The sequence below is a fragment of the Pinus tabuliformis genome, chromosome 8 (assembly GCF_031772625.1).
Source record: "Pinus tabuliformis cultivar Carrire ecotype Pingquan chromosome 8, CPIR1, whole genome shotgun sequence".
Lineage (NCBI taxonomy): Eukaryota > Viridiplantae > Streptophyta > Pinopsida > Pinales > Pinaceae > Pinus > Pinus tabuliformis.
In genome coordinates this window covers 566,189,825-566,202,001 of record NC_142294.1, presented here as the reverse complement: position 1 = coordinate 566,202,001, position 12,177 = coordinate 566,189,825, and the positions used below count along the sequence as shown (strand labels likewise).

The window sequence follows — 12,177 nt, the reverse complement described above, 5'->3', positions numbered from 1 at the left end:
CAATGACAGAACAATAAATCTACCACAAGAACCAAGGGTTCCTTGTGTGCATTTGAAGGCCTGCGTAAACAACCATTAGGAGTATGGTTGAGGAAAGGCTTTAGGAGGTTGAGAAACACTAGACAACGTGAGGCACGTTACAAGCTAATAGAGAAGAGGCGGCAGGATTGTCCTCAAATGGCAGCCAAGGATGGTTGTAGGGGATTGTGTCGTGAGCAAGGTGCCACGCTAGGCATGTTCGGAGAAACTGCGAGATTCAATGGACAGCAAGAGTCACTGGGCGGGGGATCTATCGTGACAGACATGGGCTAGCAGTTGTTGGTAGAGATGGTAGTAGCTAGGAGTAGGTACGAAGGACAATACCAACAGCCAGCAAGATTGGTGGACGTCAAACCTCAAGGGAGACCACACCAATCAAGGGAGTGGCAATAGAATTTGTGGTTGTCTGAAAGGACCGAGATAGACCCATAGCCGTACTAGAAGGATTTAACACAGGATCGAGGCTAGTGGACAGTAGAGCGTCCAATCACATGACGGGGATGAGGTCAGTGTTCCATAGTGTTTCAAAGATAGGCTCAGACTGCAATGTGTTTAGTGGGACTAGTATCATGCATGTAGTGAAGGGGGTTGGATGTGTCAGATTCCAACTACAGTCAAGAGGATTTCTGGAGGTGACAAGGATGTTGTTTGTTCCAAGGTTGATGATACATGTGCTCTCAGCATCATCCTTGGAGGATGTTGGATATAGAGTTTTGCTCCAGAATGGACAAGGGCTTCTATATTCAGAGGAAGCGACCTTGGATGCAGTTGTAGTGCTTGGAATCAGACAATGGCAATCATACAGGTTGTTGGGTAAACCTGTGAGTATATCCAAGGGGATCTTGGATACAATGTTAGTTGTTGAGAGGGAGCAGGTAGCAAGGAAGAGTGATTCTTCAAGTACTACCACAAGCCTCAGTTGGTATGATATGACATTGTTAGACACTTAAGATCAGGATCCTAGGAGCATGGTTGAAAGGAACAGGTCTTCAGATCAGATTCTGCAGCAAGTAGCAGGGAAGTCTTCTAGTTCAAAGGGAGCAGCTACAATAACGGATGACATGGTGGTGCTGGAGAAAGATTCAGGTGGAGGAGGTTCTTCCAGAAGTACCTCCTTCACTAAGAGGGAGTGTTGAGTTTTATAGCTCAAAAGGTACTTCTAGTCTTGTGTCTTGACTAGAAGGACCTTGATTTGCCTCTTTAGGAGATTGCATGCGACATACAAAGTGTGCAAGTGAGTTGCACGCATGTGAATGTATTATATGTGACATGCATGAGATGTGCATGTAAAACAAGATAAATTTAAAATTTACAATTTGTACTTGAGTTAAAGTAAAAAAAGCTAAAGACATGATAGTTAACTAAAGTAAAGTCACTTATCTTCAGTTAACTTAATGAGCTAATTTTGACTGTCAATCTTAGGTTAGGAAAGTTATAAATTGAGCCTAAGTGTTGAGGCTAAGACACAACAGCAGCACAAGATTGAAAGAGGCTTCTCAATGAGCGTGTGTTGGGTCCGAGAGAGTGCAGTGAGGTTGGTGATCAGTATTGTATTTTCTCAGTTGGGCCATTATCCCTGGTATGGGAGCCCAAGTAAGTTCCGTGATTACTTTATTAATAAAAAATTGTTGATTGGGCAGAAATATGTTTGTGTGTGTGATTCAGATTGAGTAATTTTTTTGCTTCCACCATATTTTTTTTGTGTTAAGAATTTGGCCGTGTATTCGTTCAATAATTAATTGTTGGGAACCGCATACCAAGTGCTGGGTTCGGGAAAGTCTAACAAAACTGGATGAAAAGGACTTCTACTCTTAGGAATTACACTCTTCTGAGCATCTTTCAAAAAATCATGTATTAGCTAACATCTTTCTCTTTCATCACTTTTGACCACATCTACAGGCCGAGAAATACTAAAGCAAACATCCTCTCAAAAGCTAGACTGGAAAGGGGCAAAGGCAGCTGGAAACTTACAGAACACAAAGAAGACCAGCTCACAGAACATTTTCTTGACCCTTGGGAATAAAACTGAATTATAAAACTTTTTCTTACAGGCAGCCTCAGCAGGCAAGTATCAGAAATTCTATACTGTTATGTTATTTTTTTTATAACGATACAGCGGCACATATGGGTGTCTAAAAAGTTATAACACACAGAATCTTTTGATGAACATTACAGCACAGCTTTTCTCATGGACAGCATCAAAAAAACTGAATATATATACATATGTTTGTATAGGAGACTCTTATTTTGCTTAGTCTTTTTGACAGATTGACAAAGAGTTTTTTTGTAATTTTGGAACTCCTTATTGAGCTGCAAATTGCCATCTGAATGCTAAAAGCATTTGGAAATGTAATTTTATTCCCTATAAATAAAATTGCAGCATTTTTTCCTTGGAAAAGAAAATGTAGGCCTTCTCTGACAGATGACAGAATAAACTCCTTCGAGGCACTACAAGTTGAAGTCATTCAACATACCTGGTCTACAAAATTTTGAATCTGATCACGCCATAAATCCACTGAATACACTAGCTCGCTTGCCCATGGCTCCACCTCTGGCCCAAAGCCCCAGTACTGACGATCTTCTGGTGAAGCATTTCCTTCAACTAGCGGTGCAGGATCTTCAGATGGCAACGACCGGCCCTGCCCTAGAAAATCAACAGCCCAGACTCTGAAATCTCGTCCCAGGTCACGTAATTGATTCTCATAATGAAAAGAGCCCACACCAAACCCAGGCAAAAAGAGCACTGCCGGAGCATCTGTGTTCTTAGACCCTGCCTTCTCATAATGGACTGTCCACTTATACTTCCACTCCCATAAACAGCTTTCGATCGAAGAACCACGATTACCATCTGGCAAATTGGGAATCCTAAGCAGTGTAGGTGGCTTCTTTTCAATAGGAGTTTCAACTCTGGGAGATTCCACCGACAACTTCTTGTTTAGACTTTTTCTTGCTTCAGCAAAATAATAACTGTCAATTAAAGATTCCAGTGAAGAAATTGCAGATGCAAAAGCCGTGGAAAGCTCTTCGGCTTTTTCTCTAGCATTAGCATCATTTTCCTCGAACGCCACAGTATACCGCTTATATTGCTCAACTGTTTCTTCAAGGCCCCCTTTGAGACCGTCTTTAGAATTTAATGCCAGAGGTTTGCATCTAACTCTGTATTTACTACTAAAATTCCTTTTAGACCCTCCCGAAGCCTTACCTCCCCGTGACTTTACAAGCTTTGTCTTAGCGATCCGGAAAGAAGCCACAGGAGGAGGCCGAGAGCAGGATACGGACTGCATAGGAACTAAATAAGTTTTCAAATTGCTACCAGATTTAACCCCGGGAAACCTACTGGGAATATTAACGAATTCCACTGCCATTTATCGATGTTTACGATAAATCTGCCAAGATTTATCGTGTACTTAAACAACTTTACAACTTACGGGGAATATTAAAAATTCAGCGTAGTTCATCAACGTTTACCCCAAATCTACCAATTTCAATCATATATTTGAACAACTTTACCGCGAATTGAATTGAAACTGTCCTTAGCTGCAAAGATTCAGTTCGTCTGGCCGCGATTTGAAACAGCAATTCCGGACCTACTGTTTAAGCAACTCTTCTCAACTTATGAAATTGATAATGGTCGAATTTCTGTGCAATTTCTTCTCGTGAATTGTTTTCTTCAATATTCCGAGATTTAAAGTTTTCAGAGCAAAATCTTCAATATTTATAGTTAACTAATATTGTTTTTTGCAATAATTGTGGTTGCCAGAGTTAAGAAAAGTTTACAGGATTCGAACACAGAACATTCGCGAAAATCAGCGTCTGCGTTGCGTGTTGGACTGTGCTCGATTGAAACGTCCGGACTTGGCTTGGCTTGTGCCCCACGAAACCACAGGATTAAAGCTGTCCACCTTCGTCATAGTACGGCAAAAATATCGATGACGTGTGCTTACACGTCGGATAAATAACTAGCTTGGCAGTACACGTCAGATGAATGGCTTACTTGGCAAAATTATTGGTAGGTGAATGGGCTTCGCTGAATTATGAATGTGGGAATCGTGAACGCAACTCCGGTGTGTCGCCCATCAGATGGAGATTGCTTTGAAATTATGGTTGGTAACGTGGTGCAGTTATGTTGTTTGCGTTTTAAGTGAACGTGATAGTTCATCAATTAGGCTGATTCTTATTTTTTATTTGTAGGTGTTTACTTTTTATATTTGTTTTAAGTGGATGTTTTGGATTTATAAATTTTATGAAGTATGAAAGGAGAAAAAATAAATAAATAAAACTAGATTTATATTTATTTAATTTAGTTTTTTTTAAATTAAATTATATATTTTATTTAAATATATTGTAAACAAATTAAAAATGGTGAGTAGATAAGTTTTTATTTTTTTTATTTTTTTTTTTTGGAAGATTGAGTAAATTGTGGGAAAAGTTTTATGTTTTCAGTGGATGTTGTATTTATCATTTTTTTTTAACAAATTAGTAAGGGTATTTATATTAATAAAACACTACAATTAGAACGAGAACTTTTACATCTTGAATCTGATACGAAAGATAGAGCTTCAAAAGAGTCAACAAAATGTTTACTTCCTCTATGGTTTGTTGGGTGAAACTATGTTCGTTTAATTCCGTTGTAGTACTTACCCAACTATTTAATTTGTCAATCCGAGGTCCGTAGACTTACGAGACACATGCACTATATATGCAGGACTGAAGTGGAACTAATCTAATCTAATCTAAATTACTGAAATCAAATTAATCTAAGAAGGCATTGAAACATTAACTATGAAAGCAGGAAGTTGCATAAAAGAAAAGCAATACAACATGTGAAGAAGTGAATGACAAACAACATATGTGAGCTCACAACAATAAAACTATGTCAAATTATATTACAAGAACTAAATCACAAATCATGAAAGCATAACAATAAAAGAATATGAATCAAAGTTAATCTCCATTCTCTATTATTCATTATTCATCATCCAATGAAGAGAGAGCACTCTCTTATATACATGAGGAAGATAACCTTTCCATAATTACATATCCAATATTCTCTCAAGCACTCTCAACTAGTTTCCCATTATTACAAGATATGATCCCACAAATCTCTCAAACATGATCCCACAAATCTCTCACATATCTTGGATAAGATATGCCAACCAAATCCTCCATGCTTTTCTCCTAATTATCTCCTTAGGAATTGGATAAGATATGTCTCCATGATTTTCTCCTTAGGAATTGGATAAGATATGCCTCCATGATTTTCTCCTTAGGAATTGGATAAGATATGCCTCCATGATTTTCTCCTTAGAAAAAGGCTTGCATAATTATCTCCTTGATATGGTGGAGGAGATATTAATTCTTCACATATTTCCTACACATCACAAAACTCACATATTCTTGAGATATATATAAAAATATGTACATTTTCTAATAATTAATCATAAATTCACTTATAATACAAAAATGAATAAAATGGAAAATAAGAAGGTGAAACCCAAATGTATGTATGAAAATGATATGATAAAAGGTTAATGGGATGATGAAATGTAAGGAATAGTTAAGAAAAAGGTGGATGAAAATATGACATTTCTGAGTCCTAACATGGTTGATTAAACTTTTAAGACATAACAGATGATCATTGTCAATTCTACAAAAAGTTCCAAGCAAAGGATAAAATTTGCAAACTAACATTACATGACCAAAGATAGATGTAACAAAGTACATGCTAAAAAAGCTACTTCATTGGACGAGGTAATGAAATCACTATGGACCATGATTGTTCATTTTTGAGTCTCTCACGCGACGAGATCTCCTTTTATCCACGTGAGCACTAGTTGTTGCTCTTTTCGCTTGTGATGTTGAGACCTCCAAAACTGCCACCCGAGCACTGAGCTGTCAGATTTCCTTACTGAGCCTATCCAAAGAATCTTCCATATCGGCATGATGCACCAATAACTTGGCTTCACCAAAGAGTTGGAATGAGCTCTATTGTCACTTGATTATGTCTTCAAGATTAGAAATTGAGGCAACCAGAGCCTGAGTGGAGTCCAAGAGTTTGTTAATCAACTTTGAAGCATTGATAGAACCCTAAAAGTCGGAGTAGCTAGCCATCCTGTTCTTAAGGCTTGTGACACAGATCTGCAAGGAATTTCCCACCCGACCAAGGCAGAGGCTAGAGAGGAGAAATAACCATAACACCACAACCCGGAACAAAGGAATTTTGATTTCTAACTTCATGAACCTAGAAGAGCGAGAGTGGTAGCGGGCTACCTCTAGAAAACCATATATAATTGAGCCCCAATCCTTGGCACGAGCCATTTTGAGACCATTCAATCCAAATCTTTATGAAAATTTTCACTTGAACAGGAGAGAAATGACTTGAACCCTTCGCAGGACAGGAGAACTAAATCCATGATCATGCACGCAAAGGGAGACGCCGCAGCAAAGGCAGGTTGCCATAACCCTGGATCAAAGGGAATTAAATGGACAAGACTACAAAGATGTTGCACCCATTATTAAGAACAAATAAAACTAAATAAATAATGAAGAGCCCAAGACCATATTATTGGTTATTATTAAATTTATTCTTTTTAATTTGTAAAAAAGATAAAGTTTGTTAAGTTATGTGAATCCTGAGATGATTTGCACGCCTAACCTATGGCTTGAATGGTCGCAACTCAGGGGCATGTAAGCCATCAAAATCACCTAGGGATCACACCTGGTCTGGGCCACATCAACCCTTAGCATATTGGATTTTTGTTCACGGAATTTCGAACCGATGACCTTTACACCATAGAGTGTCTTAACAAAACACCTACATAAACTTAAATTGTAAAATTTTAAATTAAATTACACATTTCGCTTAAATACATGAAAGATTAAAAATTATGTAAAATTTTACCATTTGAAATTATATTATCTTCTTCTTGTTTATATAAAGTGTAGAAAAAGTCTCATATTTAAAGTAGATATAAACGTCATACATCATCAAAAACTGAATAAATAATTAATAACCAAAAACCAATCTTAAATGGAGCATCAACTAGAAACCTAAGACATTACTCATACTTTACAAATTTATCTCAAAAACAATAATACAAGTTATATATATATAAATTTAAATATAAATATATATATATATATATATATATATATATATTAAATTTCAATATTTTTTCTACTAAATAAATTATTAATAGCCAAAAACCAATCTTAAATGGAGCATCAACTAAAAACGTAAGACATTACTCACAGTTTACAAATTATCTAAAAACAACAATACAAATTAAATATATATATTTAAAGAAAAATATTAAATTTTAATATTTTCCCTACCTTTATCCGTCCAAAAATGGCGATGCATAATTATTGTAAATTTTGACATTCTAATGTTATAAGACAAAAGTAGCTAAACAAATTGAATACCTTCATTTCTATTTTGTACGTATTAAATTACATTCTTGTATTATTAAGATGGAATTCTAAACTTTAAGACTTTGATGTTATATTTTAAAACATTTTCTCATTAGACCACGTGCTCGTATGCTTGGGCTTGCCAAACACTCCAATTATGTGAGGAGAAAATGGAGTACAAAGTCGTTATCACTAGAATTTTCTACCTAACTCTAAAATAATGGAATGTTATGTAGTAGTCACGGTTTGTCATTTAGTTTAAATGTAGTTAATTGAAGTATGAATTATTGACAAAGTGTGAGATGATCAATTAATGGTTTCATAAAAAAATAGAAATGAAAATAAAAATGTTGTTTTTTGGTGAGGGCCCTACCTTATTGGTTGTAATGAAGCTTTATAACTTTTTTTTTGAGTGTTTGGTTCAAATTGATATGGAGAAATTTAATTTCAACTCAATGAGATGTCAATTCCAGGAAACTTGTTTTGCACAACCAATTGTCTCTTATGTCAATTCCAAGAAACTTGTTTTGCACAACCAACTGTCTCTTATGTCAATTCCAAGAAACTTGTTTTGCACAACCAATTGTCTCTTACAAAGTTCATGGGAATTGAACATGATTGATATAGAGTTGAATGCAATTGTGTTTGTGGCAAAGAAGGCATGAGAATATGAAACAAAACTTTTATTGTTATCACTCAAATGACGTGTGTTTCTTTTGCATAGCAAAATTGGGTTAAGATTATCTATAATTTGTGATTTAGTATAAAATTAATTTTTAAATTAAATTGGTTCGCTGGTGTAGCTCAATTGGCAATGGTCGGGGAAATGAAGTCTCACCCAACGAGAAGTCTCGTGTTCAAATCTTGTGCTATCCGTCGGGGTGAAAAGTTGGACATGATGAAGATATAATCCTACCAAGCTTACTAATAATAATAATAATAAATCTCTTTTGGGTTTTAAGAATGTTATTAATCTTTCCAGCAGGAATTTTGATCCTTTTGTCTTTAGTCTTCTTAATAAAGGTCTCAATTTTGCCCTTGCCCCGAATAAGATTCCTATTGATGACATTATCTGTAACATTGAGTATGGTATTAAGGATTTTCAAATAATGTTAAGGAATCTATTAGGCAAGATTACATTGTTGTTCTTAGGAAGGCTAAACTTCCAAAGAAAAACCTCAGCAAGGTTGAGTTTCTTGCCCTTAAATCCCTAAGAGACAACCCTGACATTGTTGTCCTTAAAGCGGACAAAGGTGGAGCAATTGTCATTCTTGATAAGTCTGATTATGTCCACAAAATGTTAGATCATCTATCTAACAGTGGAATTTACATCAAGCTTAAGAAGAATCCCATTAAGTCTATTTCTAAGGAGGTTGCAGTCGTTATTAATTCAGATTCATCTCTTAATCCTCTTTCCCAAAAGCTCATTGAAAGCAATCCCCTTACCCCTAGAATCTATGGCTTGCCAAATATTCATAAATCTCAGGCCCCCTTGCGACCTATTGTCAACACAATAGGCGGTCCTACCTATCTTCATGCTAAATTCTTAGCTCAGAAGCTCAAACCTCTTGTTGGGCGCACTGATTCTTTTGTTAAAGACTCTGCTTCCTTTGTTCAAGGTTAGAGAGATATCAAATTGAAACCGGGTGATTCACTGGTTAGTTTTGACGTTGTTTCCTTATACACCAAAATCCCCATCCAAGAAGCCATTGATATTATAAACGCATCAGTGACAAGACACTGCCAAGTTAGTTGGCCTCTGCCTCACCTCGAATTTCTTCAGTTTCCAAGGTGAGTTTTATGAGCAAACTTGTTGTTTGGTCAATTTATTATGCAAATTAACACAAGTATTTAATTATCAATCCGGGCTTGTAAGCTTGGAAGCATGTCCAAAGTATAAGGATTTTAGTTGCAGTCAATTTTAGAAGATGAAATATAAAGATTGATGGAAATGCATATTACAAATATAAAATCTAACTTAATAGTTTATGATTCAATATACAGTAAATGAGGAAAGAGGCTCCTAACTAAGGAGATCCAGGTTGTCCTTTCCTACAATATTACTTTCATGAAGAGAAACAAAAATTAACTGATTAACAATAGTTTATGATGCATAAAATGTAGAGAGAAGTGGCTCCTAACTAAGGAGGTCCAGATTGTCCTTCCTTACAATCTTATTCCATCATTATTACTATTGCATTGAAACTAGAATTCAGAAATAACTCAACAAGGAAATGAGAATGAATTTCAATTATAGCTCATAATCAAATAGAAGGAGAATTTAACTTGAATTCTTGTTTGTCCCTTCATATGCAGATTAGAATTAAATCAATATTCATTCAAAAATCATAATAAATCTTCATACATTTAAAGAAATCTGAAGCAAAATCTAGTTTATAAAAATTATGCTAAATTAACCAAGAAGTGCACTTAGCTTGGTGTGGGGGGCCTCCACCCTTGCCTTGCACACTTGAAGATATCCCAGCTACAACAAACTCAGTTACTCACTCAAGTATGAACAGCAAATGAAATGAAACAGGTTCTTCAATTAACTATTAGTCTTCAACAGATTTCATAACATTCTACATGCTCAAGCCTTCAATAGTCTTGGCTTAAAAAGAGAAATAATAAACGAACTTGACTAAAATGTCTCTAACAATCATATTTATCCTAATCCCATCTATCTTGGTCGAATCTATCCATTCAGTTACACAAAATTTGGAAAATCCCAAAAAATACTAAATTTGGCATATTTTCTGAACAGTAGGTCATGTTTGACCAGAGTTGATCAGGCTTGTTTTAGCTCGGTTTGACCGAAACAATAGGTACATGTACATCCTTGGTTCTCAAGCTTTCCATATCTGAGCTCAACTCGTGCCCAAGTGTCCTGAAAGTATGACTTCAATGGAGCCATTATGGGAATTTTCAATTCTGTCCAAAAATACACTAAAAACCCAACTTTTTCAAAAAATCTAAAAATTGAAAAACATAATTTATATACATGAATATGCATAAATTGGTCAAAATAAAGTGTATATGGATGGTATATGGTTGAAAATTATGGAAATGAGGTGTATTTTAATAAGCAAAATTTGATGGAAAATGAGGGCCAACATCTCCCCCTTACTGATGTGTAAGCATGTCCTCATGCTTGCTTTCTCCTTTTTGACCTTCTAAGTGTTGATGTCTCTGCTGACCTTGATCTCGAAGCCTCTGCTTATGCAACCTGTAAAAGATAACCAATGCCTTCACACTTCCCTTCCTTGTAGATGGTGGTCTTGACTTTCTGCCTTTCATACTTATATTGCCATGCGTTTTTCTCTTTCAGCCATCTGTAAGCCTATTTAGTTATGAGTTATGAGGGAATTTTTAGTTTCAAGTTTGTTAACTTTCTCGGTCAGCTCTTTATTCTCTTTGATTATATTTTTGTTGTTTTTCATGTACATCTTGTTTTCCTTTTTCAAATGTCTTTCTAGAATTTTTCTATCCTCGAACTCCTCTGTTAACTCTTTGATTTTCTTGAGGTGCAGCTCTCTTTCTTCTTCTTTTGTCTCTTTGGAAAATGAGTGTGATGAGGTGGCTCCTACCTCAACATTGTCAAAGTATAAATCCCTCTCATGAGGTTCCTCATAGATTCCTTTTTGCATTCTCTCAAGGATTTCATCAATTTCTTTTGAAGTGGGAGGAGCTTCAACAATTTGCACTTCATGATCCTTTCCCTTACTACTTGTTTCTTATTGGATTTTCCTCCTAGGAATAGATAGAAATATTTCTCCTTCTCAATCATGATATTGTCTTGTTGTTTCTTGGACCTAGTCCTCATGTTCAAGGGAGAATTCATTATGCTTCTTGTCTTATGTATTGGTTCAAATTTCTCCTCTACTCTTTGTTCTTCAATCTGATGTTGGGCTAAAAATTCCTTCACTTTTTAGTTGATGTTCTACCAGTATTATAATAAGCCCCTGATGGTAGATGTGTGTCTCCTTAGTTTCAGTTTTACTCTTCACACTCTCTATCATTTTGATCAAATTTAGAGAAGAAGTAGGGTAGATTGATTTTTTATTCTCCCTTGATATGCTGAAGTAGTCTAATATGGTAGAGGTAAACTATATTGAACCTATTATCACATGTAAAGTACCTCTGAATGATTAACACCAACTCTGCCCAAGGTTCATTCAACCAATCCCTTGGAATGCCTTTTGTCCTATCAAATGATCATTTTCTATGTTTTTCCAAAAAGAAAGTCCACCCTTTGTCTTTAAAATGCAAGCCTTTTTGGTATTCTTCACCTTCTAATGGAAGATCTAGAGCTTCGGAAATGAATTATGGGCTTAGTGGAATAGATAGGTTACCCACTGTTGTTTGACCTTGACTATAATTGTTTATGAACTCTTTTGTTATCCTGTCATTATGCCCTTTGAACTTCTGAAGGAATCCTATCAACCTTGCCTGATATAGCTTCTCTATGGTCTCTTTTCCCCAATTTTCTACCTTGAATTCACTTGGCTCTAATCTGGTGGACATGTTCTCTGTATACCAGTTTATGTACCTCGTAAAGTCAACATCCTCATTATAAACAAAATCACATGCATATATATGTTTTTGCCTGCTTATTCAAGTAATTTTGATTTATGGATTATGTCAAAAGGCTTACCTGATCTTTTGAACAAAAACAAAATGATTCCCTTGCTCGAATCTTTCTCAACTTCCTTTGTTCTACTGTAA

General features: G+C 35.8%; 1 protein-coding gene across 2 annotated transcripts in view; it reads right to left on the bottom strand.

The window, feature by feature from the left end:
• PPH (pheophytinase) overlaps positions 1-3,905 on the bottom strand; it is a 54,275-nt gene extending 50,370 nt beyond the window's left edge. The window contains exon 1 of one of the 2 annotated variants that reach the window (XM_089372467.1): positions 2,514-3,905. In XM_089372467.1, coding sequence (XP_089228593.1) covers positions 2,514-3,404 — 891 coding nt within the window. In that variant the 5' untranslated portion in view covers positions 3,405-3,905. The remainder of the gene's footprint in view (positions 1-2,513) is intronic. The other variant, XM_089372466.1, reaches the window with a different exon arrangement.
• Between the last annotated feature and the right edge of the window lie 8,272 nt (positions 3,906-12,177).